Source organism: Microcaecilia unicolor, chromosome 2 (assembly GCF_901765095.1).
Source record: "Microcaecilia unicolor chromosome 2, aMicUni1.1, whole genome shotgun sequence".
Lineage (NCBI taxonomy): Eukaryota > Metazoa > Chordata > Amphibia > Gymnophiona > Siphonopidae > Microcaecilia > Microcaecilia unicolor.
In genome coordinates this window covers 342230679-342248889 of record NC_044032.1, presented here as the reverse complement: position 1 = coordinate 342248889, position 18211 = coordinate 342230679, and the positions used below count along the sequence as shown (strand labels likewise).

General features: G+C 42.5%; 1 protein-coding gene across 1 annotated transcript in view; it reads left to right on the top strand.

Annotated features, from left to right (window-relative positions):
• LOC115462064 (FERM and PDZ domain-containing protein 1-like) overlaps positions 1 to 16229 on the top strand; it is a 66006-nt gene extending 49777 nt beyond the window's left edge. The window contains 1 exon segment of the mRNA XM_030192108.1: positions 13572 to 16229. Within this exon segment, the coding sequence (XP_030047968.1) occupies positions 13572 to 15973 (2402 nt within the window). The 3' untranslated portion in view covers positions 15974 to 16229.
• The last annotated feature ends 1982 nt before the right edge of the window (positions 16230 to 18211 follow it).

The window sequence follows — 18211 nt, the reverse complement described above, 5'->3', positions numbered from 1 at the left end:
TTTGATATATTGCCTTTCTGTTGTACAACCAAAGTGGTTTACATTTATTATACATAGGAAATTTTTTTGTCCCTAGTGGGCTCACAATCTAGGTTTTGCACCTGGGGCAGTGGAGGGTTATGTGACTTGCCCAAGGTCACAAGCAGCCATAGTGGGAATTGAGCTCAGTTCCCCAGGGTCTCAGCTCACTACACTATCCATTAGGCTACTACTCCACTCCCCTCTGGACCTATCTTTGAGCTGAAAACTTAGGAGCCCAGGAGAAGATGTTCAAAGGGGTTTACATGAGCAAGAGAAACTTCTGCCCACTGAAACCCTGATCAGTGGGCCGTCCCTTGACGTTCAGAGCTGCTGAATATGCCCTCTGAGTGTTGTGGCTCTGTGAAGTTAATGCTGGAGCAATCCATGGGTGAAGTAGTGGGGAGGAGCCAGCAGTTATGTGGGCATTGGCCATATCCAGTGCTGGTGGCCTCATAGCTAACCAGGCAAGTAGGACTGCACAAAAGACAGTCCTAACTTTGCCCCATTAGCTAAGGGGGTGCCAGCAGTGAATATCGACTAGTACCCACATAATTTCAGTGTGCAGCTCAACCAAACATTCAATGCCAGTGGCTGGACATAGCCTGATGTTGAATATTTGGGTTAGATTCAGCCTGTGGCAGTCAGTGGCTTTAAAACTGCTGACTGCCACGAGCTGAATATTAGGGAGGGGGAACTTATTTCTTTTTTTCATTTTTTTTAAATATCCAGCCCTTATCCAGATATTTCATCATCAGCCACAATCCAGATAGTGATGCTGAAAAGAGTGTGTATCAACAACTTGGAAAGCTAAAGGTGGACAAAGCCATGGGACCGGACGGGATCCACCCCAGAATATTGAGGGAGCTCAGAGAGGTTCTGGCGGGTCCTCTTAAAGATTTGTTTAATAAATCCTTGGAGACGGGAGAGGTTCCGAGGGATTGAAGAACGGCGGATGTGGTCCCTCTTCACAAAAGTGGTGATAGGGAAGAAGCTGGAAACTACAGGCTGGTAAGCCTCACTTCGGTTATTGGAAAAGTAATGGAAGCGATGCTGAAGGAAAGGATAGTGAATTTCCTGGAAGCCAATAAGTTGCTGGATCCGAGACAACATGGTTTTACCAGAGGGAAATCATGCCAAACGAATCTCATTGAATTCTTTGATTGGGTAACTGGAGAATTGAATCATCGACATGTTATAGACGTAATCTACTTAGATTTTAGCAAAGCTTTTGACACGGTTCCCCACAGGAGGCTCTTAAATAAACTTGATGGGCTGAAGATAGGTCCCGAAGTGGTGAACTGGATTAGGAACTGGTTGACGGACAGACGACAGAGGGTGGTGGTAAACGGAGTTCGCTCGGAGGAGGGAAAGGTGAGTAATGGAGTGCCTCAGGGATCGGTGCTGGGGCCGATTCTGTTCAATATATTTGTGAGTGACATTGCCGAAGGGTTAGAAGGTAAAGTTTGCCTATTTGCAGATGATACTAAGATTTGCAACAGTGTGGACACCTGGGAGGGAGTGGAAAGCATGAAAAAGGATCTGAGGAAGCTAGAAGAATGGTCTAAGGTTTGGCAATTAAAATTCAATGCGAAGAAATGCAAAGTGATGCACTTAGGGAGTAGAAACCCAAGAGAGACTTATGTGTTAGGCGGTGAGAGTCTGATAGGTACTGAGGGGGAGAGGGATCTTGGTGTGATAGTATCCGAGGATCTGAAGGCAACGAAACAGTGTGACAAGGCAGTGGCCGTAGCGAGAAGGTTGCTAGGCTGTATAGAGAGAGGTATGATCAGCAGAAGAAAGGAAGTGTTGATGCCCCTGTACAAGTCGTTGGTGAGGCCCCACCTGGAGTATTGTGTTCAGTTTTGGAGGCCGTACCTTGCGAAGGATGTTAAAAAAATGGAAGCAGTGCAAAGAAAAGCTACGAGAATGGTACGGGATTTGCGTTCCAAGATGTATGAAGAGAGACTTGCTGACCTGAACATGTATACCCTGGAGGAAAGGAGGAACAGGGGTGATATGATACAGACGTTCAAATATTTGAAAGGTATTAATCCGCAATCAAGTCTTTTCCGGAGATGGGAAGGCAGTAGAACGAGAGGACATGAAATGTGATTGAAGGGGGGCAGACTCAAGAAAGATGTCAGGAAGTATTTTTTCACGGAGAGGGTGGTGGATGCTTGGAATGCCCTCCTGCGGGAGATGGTGGAGATGAAAATGGTAACGGAATTCAAACATGCGTGGGATATGCATAAAGGAATCCTGTGCAAAAGGAATGGATCCTCAGAAGCTTAGCCGAAATTGGGTGGCGGAGCAGGTAGGGGGAAGAGGGGTTGGTGGTTGGGAGGCGAGGATAGTGGAGGGCAGACTTATACGGTCTATGCCAGAGCCGGTGATGGGAGGCGGGACTGGTGGTTGGGAGGCGGGAAGTACTGCTGGGCAGACTTGTACGGTCTGTGCCCTGAATAAGGCAGGTACAAATCAAGGTAAGGTATACACATATGAGTTTGTCTTGGTGGGCAGACTGGATGGACCATGCAGGTCTTTTTCTGCCGTCATCTACTATGTTACTATCCAGATATTATTTGACCACCACTGCCAGTGTTTAAAAATACCACTGACCGCAGAAGATTAATATTTATTTACCTATATATTTCTAAAACTAAAGGTGAGGAAATGAATTTGATCAATTCTAATCCAGTTGTGATAATGCAAGCTCCATGGGATAAATGGTGGAAGGAGTTTAGACGAGCAGAAAAGTTTCCTGCCTTCTGAAACCCTGATTAGCAGGCCAAGTGTAGATATTCAAGGTTCATTTTATTTGATTATCCACTTAGAAAGAACCATCAAAGCGGTGTACAATAAAATTCCATGAATCAGAAAAGAACTCCAATATTCATAAAGAAAAGAAAGATATAGAAAGTATCATCCAGCCACTGTGCTTCCATACCCCCAGCATATGATCATACCAATTGAAATAAATTTGTCTTAAGAGCCTTTTAAAATTTTAACAAAGAAGGTTCCATGCGTAAAGCTACAGGAAGGTCATTCCCAAATGTAAGTCCCACCATACTAAACACTGATTCACGAAAAACATTCAAGTTAATTTATCAAAAGGAAGGAACAACTAACTGAGTTTGCTGAACAGAGCTAGTCTTGGAATATAGGGAATTAGATAATGTGAAAGAAATTGCGGTGAATCTGTATGATTAATTTTATGAACCAAAATTTTGTGTTCTATAACAGTCAATCAGTAACCATTGTTCAGCTTTTAGAAGTGGTGTCACATGGTCATATTTTTTGGCCTGAAATATCAACTTAACTGCAACATTCTGTATTGGTTGAAGCCTCTTCATTTCCCTTTGCCTAAGTCCTCTAAAGAGAGCATTTCAGTAATCCAATTGCAACAGCACTTAACCAGTTAGTTTCAGGATAGTCTGGATGTTTGTTGGGCCACGGGTTGAGGGGATGTTGCTACGGCATGCTTTTATTTGTTATTTAAATTTTCTTTTTTTAAATAAATTTTATTGAAGTTTTCAATAACAAAATGCAATAAAACAAAGTGAAAAAACTCTTGGTTTACAACAACTTGAGAATTAGAAGTACATTCAATCCAGTGTCATTGAAGATGTACAATAAACAATGGCAATTAAGTTATCAATGGTAAAACAGTTGAAATGTAATTCAGAAAGAACTCTGTTAAATATGTGTTCATGGAACCTTCCCATTTAACATCATTTGTTGCCTCTAAAAGAGCTGAAGGAGTGCAATTGTTTAAATTCCCTGTCCACCTAGGTGTTATTTTACCTTAAAAAATTCATTTTACCTTAATTTTCCTCCTTATTAGTGATCATGGAATCCAATATAATGTGGACTTGAGTGTTATTATATTGTTGCAAAATAACTCTCCTCTCGTGTGTCTGGGCAAAAAACTCTTTATTTGGGAGTCAATCCCCTTCTTATATACTCTATGAATATTCATGGATATTACATGTATTATCATTACTATTGGTTACATTTTGCTTACACAACCATGATCATGCATTGCTTACAAGAACAACTCTACATGAACAGCTCGTGAACCTGCTCAGGAATGTACAAACATCACCTGCTATTCTGCTACTTTCTCAGGAAAGAACAAAAACATCACATGCTAGATTCTCAGGAATATACAAAACATCATCTGCTGCCTGTATCCAAATACATTCTATCTACATCTCCACCTTTTTTTTTTTTTTTAATGAAATCTCCGTGGTGTGCCAGCTGGAGATGGAGGTGGAGATGTTTGTAATAGCTTATAAACATATTGAGCAGAGTGACGTGTTGGAGCGAATGGACGAGGAAAACATAAAGAAAAAAGGTTAGGAATGCATTGTATACAACAGCAAAAAATAGTGAAAACAAAAATACCAATGACTAAATACTGGATAATAGGGCGGAGCCAGGTCCAAGGGATCCATTGCCACAATTGATCCCATACATCAGAGAGTAGGTTATTATGAATAGTAATATGAGTAGTTAAATTCCGTAGGAAAGCTAATTGTTTGTCAATGGCCTTTGAATTGTCAGATAAATTAAAACAGCACATGTCCTGAAACTCTTCGCAACCATGATGGTTAAGTAATAAAAGATAATCAATGGCTGCTCGATTTTGTAAAACTCCATGACGTAATTGCTGTTGCTCAGCATTAAGTAAACTAATAGCAGTGGAGGTTGCATTGATTGATTTAATTGCCCAACAGGCTAATTCACGAATATTTTTTGCATTTGCCGCTGCCAATGCAGGGACACCTATTAATGAAAATGCAAGTGCCAGATATTCAGTTTGACTCAGAAATTTAACATTATCATTGCAATTGGCAGCAAGGGTCATACGCTTGGATCGCATATGTGAGGAGTTAGAAAATAAAATATGTTTACTGGGAAGTACCATAGTGAGTCGACTTAGACAGCATGTAGTACCATCAGATATATTAGCTGGAATATAATTAAAGGTATACATTCCACATGACCAAAACCAGCCAGGGGGTAAATGAGTAAATTTATAAATATATGAAACATTTTCGTAGGAGCTACAATTTAACAAAGTTGGTCCAAAATTAACACAATTTGATCGGGTACAATTAACCATACGAGCACATGTCATATTGATACTAGCTATTTGATTGGTTCTCACATGCATTGCCAAAGTAGGCGGCAACAGGGTTTGTGTTCCCCAATTATGGTATTCATAAGAAGCATTTCGATAGGATGAATTAACAGGAAGCTGTGAATAAAACCAAGTATCATTTTGCATATCTTTAGGATCATGACATACTGGAATCAGGCAAGTTGCCAAAACTTCTCCAACTGCCTTTTGATGAGAAAGACAGAAATCAGTTTGGTTCAGTGAAATTGCAAACGCTTCCCAAATATTTTTTGTGGGAAGTAATTGTGACTGTCCACAGGGTATGTACAAACAACAACACAGTAGAAGCAATGTAATGGAATTAGCATTAAGCGCTGCAATAATAGCCACTACGAAGTTATCATCAGTCTTTTCAATATGAGCTTTTTCTAAAGTCTCTGTAGCTTGTTGACTCAAGGCTTTAATTTGTCCCCAAGTAACAGGAGCATTAGGTTGACGAGTCACTGACCGTTTGCGTGTTTGCATCTGCGGTCCTTGAAGGGTGAGTGTGAAATTGGGAATTGGGTTGTGAAGACCTTGATGCCACGACATGAGGTTTCACCCACTTTGCTGGAATCCACACCGGGCCAGAATCTGTTTGAACAGCAGCGTAACCACGACCCCAGGTAAGGAGAGGCACAGGGGAACTCCACTGATCAGAAGGTAGTTGTCGGTATATGACCAAAGGACGAGATAAAGGTGGGGCAGGAGTACGAAAATGTTGTTCAAATCTGGAAGAAAAAGTTTTTGTAGCAGGATTATTGATGAGATTGAGATGATTCAGTGTGTAAAGGATTTGTGCTAAGCATTCATCAATGCTTACTCTATGACGGAGAATACCGTCTTTTTTTGTAGTCAGATTACTTAAAGCAGTTTTCAGTGTGCGATTAGCACGTTCAACAATAGCTTGACCAGTGGAGTTATAGGGGATACCAAAAAGGTGCTCAATATGCCAGAGGGTCAGGAACTCCTGTAAGGAGGTGGAAGTATAAGCAGGGGCATTGTCTGTCTTGAGAGTTTTAGGAACACCCATGACCGCAAAAGCTTGGAGAAGATGAGAGCGGACATGAGATGTAGTTTCCCCTTTTTGTGCAGTGACCCACAAAAATCCAGAATGAGTATCAACAACCACATGAAGCTTAGACCATTGACCAAAAGGGGGAAAGTGAGTAACGTCCATTTGCCAGAGGCTATTAACTTCCAGACCACGAGGATTAACTCCAGGAAAAAAGGTAGTAGGAGCTGAAAAGGAACATTGTGGACAATTTTTGATAATAGCTCTAGCTTCTTCTAAAGAAATTTGAAACTGGCGAGCTAGGCTAGGTGCATTTTGATGATGAAGTTCATGACTGCAGTGTGCTGTGGAGAAAAAATGAAGATGGCGATCCGCTCGAGCATTCCCTTCAGACAGACCACCAGGAAAAGGTTGATGACTGCGGATATGACCTATAAAGAGAGAAGAAAGGCGATTCTCCAAGTAACCTTGGAGGGTTAACAGTAAAGCATAAAAAGAGGCATCCATTTTGAATGATACATAACTGTCGGGCATGCGACGGACAAGATTAGCACAATATTGACTGTCAACAATAAGATTCAGTGGTTGATCTGAAAATAAAGAAAGAGCCAGGATGATGGCAGCAAGCTCTGAACGTTGAGCAGAGGTTTGTGGAGAGGTAAATTTGACGTGCCATTTGTTCAGATTGTACCAAGTAACCACCCCACGAGTGGGACTACCATCTGTAAAGACGGTGAGAGCAGTAGGGAGTGGACGTAAAGAAATGGGATCATGAAGAGTGATTGGCAAAATGGATGTGCCCTGTATGCGAGGGTCTTTAGGATAGTGGCAATCTATAATACCAACATAAGTGGCTAAAATAAATTGCAAGTCGTCGGAGAACTGAATCATTTTTTCCCACTGCCACAAAGAATGAGGAATGATGAGTTTAAGAATGTCGAAACCAGTCATGAATGTTGCTCGCTCTCGAGCTTTAGTAATCAGCAAGGCTAGTTGCTGGGGCCATTGTGTAATAGTAGAATGGAGAGTATTCTGTAAATAGACCCATTCTATCAATTTCGGAGGAGTTGTATCTTGATATAAGACACCAAACGGTTGTCGGTGGGTGGGGTCTTTGAGAACGCAAAAACAAAAAAGGGCAAATGCATCTCGTCTATCTGTCCATTTTGTTTGTAAGATTTGATCCAATTGTGACAGAATTGTTTGTTGCGATGCAGTGAGTGTAATTAATTCAGCAGGTGTTTTATGACCTTTTAATGCGAGAAACAGGGGTTGTAAAAATTCTGTAGGAAGTTTCAAGTAGGGACGTAACCAATTGAGATTTCCTAAAATCTCTTGTAATTGATGTAATGTCGTGGGAGACTGTAAATTGAGATGAGGAGCGACAGGTTGGGCTGCAGCTTTAGTCATACGGAAACCTAGATATAAATAGGGTTCCTTTTCTTGAACCTTCTCTGAGGCAATTGTTAATCCTGAGGAGGCCAAGATAGAAATTAAAGTAGATTTCCAAGAAGGGGGAAGAGTTATCCCTGCAATTAGTATATCATCCATATAATGATATACCAAAAGTTGAGGGAAATAGGCACGAAATGGTTGCAAGGCTTGATGAACATAGTATTGACAAATAGTGGGTGAATTTAACATTCCCTGGGGCAAAACTTTCCAACAATACCTAGTAGTAGGGTGTGCATTATTGTAAACAGGTACAGTAAAAGCAAAGTATTTATAATCTTTTTCCTGGAGAGGAATTGAAAAAAAACAATCCTTCAGATCTATAATAGCTAATTGATAATCATAAGGAATCAAATTAGGATTTGGAATACCACATTGTAACGGGCCCATTGGTTCTAAAATCGCATTAATAGCTCGTAGGTCATGTAAAAATCTCCATTTTCCGGATTTTTTCTTGATCACAAATACCGGAGTATTATATGGAGAATTGGTAGGCTCAATGTGATTTAATTGTAATTGTTCTTCCACCAATTGATGTAAAATCAACAGTTTTTCTCTGGTAATCGGCCACTGCTCTACCCAAACAGGTTTGTCAGTTTTCCATTCCAAAGGAAGAGAAAAAGACATATTTATGAACTGTTAATCAGGTAGGATCAATGATGCATCTAATTGTTCCAAAAGGTCACGACCCCATAAATTAAAGGGTACTTGTAAAATACAGGGCTTAATATGTCCTAGAACCTTGGTATCGTTAGGGTATGTAATAGATAACCATTGAGAACTTTGGGAGGCTGACTGAGTTCCCCCTATTCCTGTCACATGTGAAGTATCTTCAATGGGCCATTCCACAGGCCATTGTTTATAAGCTATGACAGAAACATCCGCCCCGGTATCTAATATACCAACAAAGGGCTTTTGTTGCAATAAAAATTGAGCAGTGGGTCGTGCATTAGAAACCGGTTTTAAAACTGCACTTACCTGTCGCGTAGATCCAAAGCCCCCTGTACGAGAGACAGTAGAAGGAATAGGTGCTGTAAAATATGGTAAAATAATTAATTGTGCCCACGAGTCCCCGGGAGAAATTGTTAAAGGTGATGAGGACCATACTTGAATTTTAACAATGCCTGTGTAATCAGCATCAATAACTCCAGGGATAACATGAATACCTGCCTTCGATGCAGAGGAGCGAGGTAATACTAAACCTACAGTAGCCGCTGGAATGGGTCCTTTAAAGGTAGTATTATATACCAAAACTTCATGAGGTAAGATGGCAGTTTTACATTCCGCTGCAATAAGGTCAATTCCTGCACTACCTTGTGTAGCAGTAGTACTATGAGCAAAAGACCCTTGCACTCCCTTTGGACCGAGGTTAGGAGTTAACCCGGAGCAAAGTTTTTTGGGGGTGGCGGTGTGGAATTAATTGGATTAGAGCGACATTGATTGGCCCAATGATATCCTTTTTGACATCGAGGACATTTTCGAGAAGGTCGAGAAGGTCCTTTTGCAAAGTTGGCACCCCCTCCTGGGGCTCTACACTGAGCTCGAAAATGTCCTGGTTTCTTACAATTAAAACACGTCCCCTGTGGCTTATTACCTTTTTGTATAGCTCCTGCTAACAAATTCATAGAATAACCATGAGTCCCCACATCTGCACATGCGCTCAATAAATCTGCTAAAGTAATTCCTGGGCGATGAGCTACAGTCTGCAATGCCTTTTTGCAATCTGAATTTGCATTTTCTTGGGCTAATTTAATCAATAACTCTGTTTGCGCATCAAGATTATCAATTTGCCTAGTTACAGCTTCCTGCAATCGATTAACAAATTGAAGGTAAGATTCGGTTGCACCCTGTTTAATTGATGCAAAAGATTTTGTTGGTTTATTCCCTTCTGGTGTTCTTTTAAATGCTCGCAAGATACAAGTGCCTATGGCTTGAAAACAGGTATCGTTTTGTTGAATTTGCATATCAAGGGTTGAAAATGGTCCCGATCCATAAATTTGATCAGGCACCAAATTAGTCCCAGTGATAAGTTGTGCTGCTTGCTTATATTCATTATCCCACACTACATATTGCGCAGGAGTTAACAGCATACGGAAAAGGTCTTTCCAATCTTTTGGAGTCATTAAGTAACCGTTACTAATCCCTTCTATCATGCCTTGAACAAATGAACTTTTTAAACCTGATTCTACGATAGCTCTACGTAATTCTCTCAAAACTTGATAAGGTAGAGCAGTCCATTCTGCATGATGTGTTTCGTTCCCTGCCTCTATTGTTGTAGTTCTAGTAACTGGGTATAAATTAGGATTAGGTTCCGAATTATCCCATAGATCATCGTTCCAAATGAATTCACCATTTTTTCGTGCTTGCTGTATACCTAATTGAATTAAACTAGGTCGTTCTACGCTCTTTGGTGTTTTGGTAATAATAACGCTATCATTAGCGTTGTTGTTTTGGATATTTTCAATTGGTTTATTAGGGGTAGTAGTAGTAAAGTCAGGAGTTTTGTTTTGCTCTTCCCTTCCCATATCGGTGGCCAGCCGACAAGAAGGAGGAGAAGGTGTAGGTCCAAGAGTCGCGGGAGGTAAAAGAGACCAGGTCTTGCCTGGCAATTTGTTGGATATATTTTCGTTAGTAATGCCTGTCAATCCAGAAGAGAGAATTACTATAGTAGAATATATCTCTCTCCAAGTCAATAATATAGGAGTCGAAACTCTAGGCTCTAAACGAAACTGCTGCCCTATCTTTTCCCATGTTTGAGGATCGAATGATCCCTTCTCTGGATACCAGGGACATTGACAAACTATTTCCTCAATTAAACGCTCTATATCTTTAAGAGTTATTGGATTTCGGGAGGAACCATATCTTTGCGTTATAGTATATAGCTCCTGTGCATGTTGTTTATGTGATGATGTTAAATTTCCCCCCATACTTACAGTGTTCCGTAGAAGGAATGGCGCGCTGACTGTTCCAGTCGTAGTAAGTACGTCACGTTTTCACCGATCACGTCGGGGATCACCAGATGTTGCAAAATAACTCTCCTCTCGTGTGTCTGGGCAAAAAACTCTTTATTTGGGAGTCAATCCCCTTCTTATATACTCTATGAATATTCATGGATATTACATGTATTATCATTACTATTGGTTACATTTTGCTTACACAACCATGATCATGCATTGCTTACAAGAACAACTCTACATGAACAGCTCGTGAACCTGCTCAGGAATGTACAAACATCACCTGCTATTCTGCTACTTTCTCAGGAAAGAACAAAAACATCACATGCTAGATTCTCAGGAATATACAAAACATCATCTGCTGCCTGTATCCAAATACATTCTATCTACATTATATATGTCTTATTATATTACATTTATTGTTTGATTGTTATAACACTTTTTTTGATCAAGTGTAAATTCTTGAAATATTGATTTAAATTTATAAAAAAAAAAAAAAAGAACTTAAAATGAAATGTTTAAAATAAATAAGTAGCTGGATAAAGAGAAATAAGAGGGGGGAGGAGAAAAAATAAAGAATAAGGATGAGGAAGTGGCTACTGCAAGACAATGAGACGGAAGGGAAAGCAATATTTAAGAACCAGTAATAGAACTCGTTAAATAATGTTCTAGAGCCATTAATTTTCAACCTTTCCTGTCAAGTGCCTGAGTCAATCACCGCTCAGGCACTGACAGGAAAGTTGGTATTTTATACTGAGCAGCAAAAATACTGCCATATTGTAATGCGGAATGAATTTGCATGCTCTTTACTTTGAGCATGCCATGGTAATTTTTCAGCACTAGTTTCGCAGTAGTATTTCACAAGACATGGATCTCTAATTCTAACAAATGTGTTCAAATAAGTGAACAAAAGTGTCTCACAATTCCAAGAACTAAGGGGCCCTTTTACAAAGGCACGGTAGGCTCTATACGCATGCAGCATGCACCAAAACAAGACTACTGCCAGGCTAGTTTGCCCCCTTGGTGGTAATTTTGGATTTGGTGTTCACCCATAATGCCCTGACAAATTATGTTTTTAATTTCCTACCTTGTGCTGCGTTTCCGGCGTTATTTGTCAGTTGGTGTGTGCCAACCGATCACTGCACATGTAGTGTGTTAGCCCTTACCACTAGATCAATGGATGGTGTTAAGGGTTCAGGCCATAAATAGGCACATGCTACTTTTAATTTTATCACGGGCCCTTTTTCCGGCCCTTTCTCCCAGACGCGGTAAAAACTGACCTGGCACGCACCAAATACACGTGCCCACACTACCATAGGCCACCTTTTGCCACACTGTAGTAAAAGGACACCTAAGTGCTTATCCTACCCTCCAAACTGTAGCATAGTATCCATACAATATTTCACTTTTTCATGTGATTACAGCTAAAAGTGGGAAGCATATTTCAGCTCCTCATGTTGAAGCATGATCAAAGCAATCAATGATGCTCATTTTCAAAAGAAAAAAAACGTCCTAAAAGTGGCATAAATCTGCATTTGGACATTTTTATCACAAAAACGTCCAAACTGGTATTTTCAAAACCAATTTTTAGACTTTTTTTCTATGAAGTCCATCAGAAGTGAGTTCAAATCACAAGGGGGCATGTCAGAGGTGTGGTAAGGGCTGGATCTGGGCGTTCCTAACACTTGGATGTTTTTCTGTCATAATAGAACAAAACAAAAACATCCAGGGCTATAAGTTGGACATTTTGGTCTAGACCTATTTTGTTAACGAATATGCCACAAAAAGTGTCCTAAATAACCAGATGACCACTGCAGGAATAAAGGAATGACGCCCCCTTACTCCTTCAATGGTCACTCATCCCCTCCCACCCTGCGAAATGTAAATGAAACGGTACATACCAGCCTCTATGACAGCTTCAGATGTTATGGCCAGTCCTACTAGAGCAGCAAACAGGTTCCTGGAACAGCCTAGTGGTGGGTGCTGTGCACTGTAGAGAAGGTGACCCAAGCCCATAATCCATTCTATTACACTTGTAGTGGAAACTGTCAGCCCCCCACCCCCCAAAAAAACTAAACCTACTGTACGCACATATAGGTGACACCTGCAGGCATAAGGCCTATTGTAGTGGTATATAGTTGGGTACAGTAGATTTTTCTTAGGTTTTGAAGGGTTCACCATACAATATAAGGGAATAATAGTGAGATGTGTACCTGTGACCTTTTATGTGAAGTCCACTACAGTGCCCCCTAGAATGCCCGCCCCACTGTTCTGCTGGGATGTCTTTGTGGCCAGTCTACTAGGAACGCTGGTCCCTCCTACGTCCCAATGGCTTGATTTTGTGAGTTTTTCACTTGGACTTTTATTTTTTTAATGGTCCAAAAAGATAGATGTACTAAGCACAACAACATTTAGGAAATGGTCAGTTTTCAAAGAAAAAAGATAGATGTTGTTATGGTTTGAAAATGGTCATTTTCACTACTTGATTTTTGGATGTTTTTAGCAAAACGTCCAAAATCGTATTTACACGTCATATCGAAAATGCCCCTCCATGTTAATGATGATGTGTAATACATAGGCTTATTTCTTCTCTCCATATTGTGATTTGTAAGGAACTGGACAGATTTCTGAGCTGAACACAATAAAGCCACTTTCTATAGCTGGAGCATACCTGATTGACATTTGTTATGTAGTGCATGTTTTCCAAGGTTTTGGATTCTTACAGTAGACATGGTAAGACTTGTCCATATCAGAAATGTAAGACATTTGATAAGTGCTTCTCAAATGGTTTGATGAAATGAAAAGTAAAAATGGCCAAACAAAATCCTTTGAGTATGTGGTAAGATCATATTTACAGCACAGGTTGGAATTCGTTGGTTGGTCATACTCCTTTTATTTAGTGCTGTTATTTATTTATGCTGCTTTAATTATATATTTTATATCTTTTTACCCTTTTTTTCTATAGGTTCTAAGGGTGTCTCTATGGAGCATGCAAGTAAATTCTCTTATCTGAATGATACCCACTGCTTTAATTCTATAAACAATTACATGGCAAGTCAAAGCGAAGAAGAAGAACCAGAAAGAGGAAAAGAGACAGAAAGTCCTGCAAAAAGCCTAAGAAAGCGAAGATCTTTCTTACAGACAAACTATACCTCGCAGGTTACATTTCCCTTTTCACCCTCCTGCTCTTTAGTTACCATTGAAAAAGAGCCCTGCTTGTCCTCACGCTCTTACTCTCCAACCATTTCTTCCTTGCAAAGCACTGAGGGAGAGCCTGCACTCCTGGAAACCAAACCACTCGCCCACCCCACACACTGGAAAGAAACCAAAAATAAAAACTCTACCTCCAGCTTGATGGAAATGGAGCCCGACACCATGGAAACCAAATCAGTGACTGATGCTGTTGTTCATTCAATTACAGCTGTCCGTGTCACCGGTCAACAAGAAAGTAAGCCAGCCTCTTATTATGAAGCTGATGTCGAGGACAACAAAAATCTTTGTAATCCTCTGTGTCTGTCAGACCAAAAGAGGCGAAGAAGTTGTTCTGAAGTAACGTCATGGCTGGAAAGTATCACTTCGAACAGTCAGAAAGAACAGGTTGAAATAAATAGGAGGAATATTTCTCAACACAGTCATCCACTTTGTGAAACCGATAACTCCATGATGAGTATAGTAAAAAATGAACAGAAAAGGAGGGAAAATAGAACACGTAATGCGAAAGCACAAGATGGACCAGAGTTCTATCACATACTTGATAATGTAAGTCAGACAGAGGTTTTAAGTCCTTGTGTTGAAGTGTCTTTTGTTCCAGTGACCCAGGGTAGAAGCAGACAGTTAGTGTATCCAGAAGCAGCTTCCTCTATACCTGAGAGCAAACAGAGTGAGCAAGGAGTGACTTCTGTTGAAACAGAAAAAACAGAACAACGTATTATAAACAAAGGTGGTAACGCTTTATTTCAAGAAAGAGGCTGCAAAAACCTACATGATGAATCTTCTAGAGAGGCTGAGGGTAAGAAATACCCTGGTTTCTCTAATACTGAGTTGCGTTTTGATGTAAACAGTATTTCTGGCATACTTGCTTGCTTTTCCATGATGTCTGCACTTAAAGAAAATAAAAGTCACAAAGCATCATATTTTAACAGTCAGCAAACAGGTTCAGTGCAAAGAGGTGAAGGAGAGCCTCTCTTGGAAAGCACTGACTCTGATGTCCTGGTTTTGGGTGAAGCTCTACCTGAAGTTGACGGCCAGTATTTGCCCATAAGCTCAGAATCTTTTCAGAACATGTATAATCCTCCAGAGTCCCCTAATAGCCAAATTGTAAAGGATACATCGTCTCTGCGTGTAGAGTTTAATGATGACCAGGTTTGGTTACACACTACTCCTCTGTCGAAACAAGAGAGGACACTACAGAGAAATCAGCAGCCTCTCTTGGAACTATTACACCGTTTTTTGCACCATAGTAATATTTCAGGAGCCACAAGAGAAGATCCTTCAGTTCATTCTAAACAGTCATTCTTCTGCTTCAATCATAATAGAGACAAAAATAGTTCTGCAAGCAACAGTATGGACAGCTCTTTGGATTTTACAAGCATTAAAAGCGTAACGGTTCCAAAAGAGAGGGTGGAGAAGTGCAGTTGTCATTTGTCTTATGCTACCTGTTTCCGTGGCCTTGACGCAGAGGTAGATGGTGAAAATGTAAATTCTGAAGAAAATATATCACCGTCACTACCAATGACAGTTCCACCTTCTTCAGTAAGCTTATCATCCATTAACTTGAGCCCTTTCAGCCTGCACAGTCCCAATATGAACTCTGAATTGCAGGCAGATGAAAGTGTTACGAGATCAGAAACCCACTTCAAAGCTCTGAGTCAGTTACAGGATAGAACATTTAACCTGCCAGCTGATTTTAACCAGTTACAAGATAATATACAAGCGTTAAAAAAAATTATAGAGGAATTTTCAGGCAATGGATTGAAGCATCTGCAGGACAAATGTGCATTGCAGTTTTCTGAAGAGAAATATACACTGTGCGCTGAATCTCGGAAGCTGATATCCAGTTGTCAGAAGGTTATCAGCAGGAAGCAGTCCCCTGAACTGATGCAAGACACAGTCCAGGAGACCTTCCAGAACCTGCTTCAGCTGACCAGAGCATGCTTCCAGTTCGTAGACTGTGGCTGCTGCATGAGCAGGCAGGCCGAGGTTCTCTCAGATCTCAAAGCTGTTGTTTGCACCTACAATGAATTTGTACAGGCTGCCAGTGAGACTTGTGGGAAAGGCTGCCAGGATCTAAGCTTTCAGCTTTTGTCTCACCAGTGCATTGCCCTTACTGCTGCAGTGTTCTGCCTTACACAGCAGTTCAGGACATGAGCATCACCAAAAATTACCTCAAAGTCTATTATACCAAAAGGTGATTTAGAGTTTGAAAAGTGATTAGTGTCTGTTAGCTCATGTTAACTCTGTAAGGGTAATTCTATAAAGATGCCATGAACACACTTATTTAGCTCTGATTCCATTAAAAAAAAAAAGTAGGTACCTACTTTTCTTTAGAAATTACTAGCATAGCCTGGTAAATACGCATGAGCCCTTAGGCCAACCATAGAGCTGGTGTAAATGCTCATGTTTAGATTGGAGAGCTACACATTTAAATTATAATATTCTCCGAGGACAAGCAGGCTGCTTGTTCTCACTGATGGGTGACGTCCACGGCAGCCCCTCCAATCGGAATCTTCACTAGCAAAAGCCTTTGCTAGCCCTTGCGCGCCGATGCGCACCGCGCATGCGCGGCCGTCTTCCCGCCCGAAACCGGCTCGTGCCGGCCAGTCTTCTTTTGTCCGCGCTCGGTACGGTCGTGTTACGCCGTTCGCGCCCCTTAAGTTGACCTCACGCATCTTTTGACTTTTCGCTACGAAAAAAAAAAAAAAAGGATTTCGGAAGAAGACCTTTTCGGTCTTTTTCCCTTTCCTCTATTTTCAGTTTTTGCCCCATTAAGTTTCTTTTCGTCTTCGGGGTAGGCCCTTTTGAGGCCTCGGGTTGAATTTTTTTCTCCCCCTCTTTTTGGTGCCTACCGCAATTACGAGTTTTGATTTCGCCGGCGTGATTTTTCCGCCCATGTCATCGAAGTCTCCCAGCGGCTTCAAGAAGTGTACCCAGTGCACCCGGGTACTGTCGCTCACTGACAGGCACGCGTTGTGTCTTCAGTGTCTGGGGGCTGGGCACCGCCCGCAGGCCTGTAGTCTGTGCGCCCTTTTACAAAAGCGGACTCAGGTAGCGAGATTGGCCCAGTGGAAAGTTTTGTTCTTGGGCTCTTTGTCGGCATCGGCACTGGGAGTATCGAGTGCATCGACGTCGACAGCGTCCAGATCTCCGTCCTCGGCCGCGACTGCATCGAGTGCATCGAGGCATCGACCCTCTGCATCGGGGCTGAGACATCGGAAGGCTGCGTCGGCGTCGGTGGTACCGGGACCTCCACTTCTGCTGATGTCGTCGGACAGTGGTGCTTCGACTGGAGTGCAGGTGAGGGCTGTCCATTCCCCTGCTGGTGGCGGTGAGCCTTCGGGTGGGTCTCCCCCTACCCTGAGGGCTCCTGCGGTACAGCCCCCCCCCCCCCCCCGAGACCGACCTTCTTCGGCCTCGGCCCCGAGGAAGCGACGGCTGGATTCTACGTCCTCCTCGTCGGTGCCGGGAAGCTCCGGTGACATGCTTCGTCCCAAAAAGTCGAAGAAGCATCGACACAGGTCTCCTTCCCGCATCGGTACCGACAGCTCTGGGTCGCCGAGGGAGTCGGCACCCAGTAGGCATCAGCACCGAGAGGACCGCTCACCCTCTGTTCAAGAGGTGTCGATGCGCTCCACTATGGACAGCCCGGAACAGCCTCCACGCCCGGAACAGACTCTGACATCGACACCTGCATTGGCTTCCACGTCTTTCTCCACAGCCGCTCTGCACGAGAGTCTCCGGGCCGTTCTCCCAGAGATTCTGGGAGAGCTGTTGCGCCCTTCCCCTCCGGTACCGGGGGTGCTTGCGCCACCGGTACCGTCGAGTGAGGCGCCGGCTGGCCCCTTGCCCGGGGTGAGGTCACCGACATCGGTGCCGCGTGCGGTACCGACTGCGGTCGCCTCCCAGGAAGGCTCCCCGACGACGTCGGTGGAGGGAGCTTCGCCGGTGCGGACGCGGGAGTCTACCTCTCGTCGCTCACACCGTGGCCGTGGTTCCACGGAGTCGAGCCGGGCTCGGCTTCAGACACAGGTCCGTGAACTTGTGTCTGATACCGATGGTGAGGCCTCGTGGGAAGAGGAGGAGGACATCAGATATTTCTCTGACGAGGAGTCTGAGGGCCTTCCTTCTGATCCCACTCCCTCCCCTGAAAGGCAGCTTTCTCCTCCCGAGAGTCTGTCTTTTGCGGCCTTTGTCCAGGAGATGTCTACAGCCATCCCCTTCCCGGTGGTTGTGGAGGACGAGCCCAGGGCTGAAATGTTTGAGCTCCTGGACTATCCTTCTCCACCTAAGGAAGCGTCCACAGTACCCATGCATCATGTCCTCAAAAAGACATTGCTGGCGAACTGGACCAAGCCATTAAGTAATCCCCACATTCCCAAGAAGATCGAG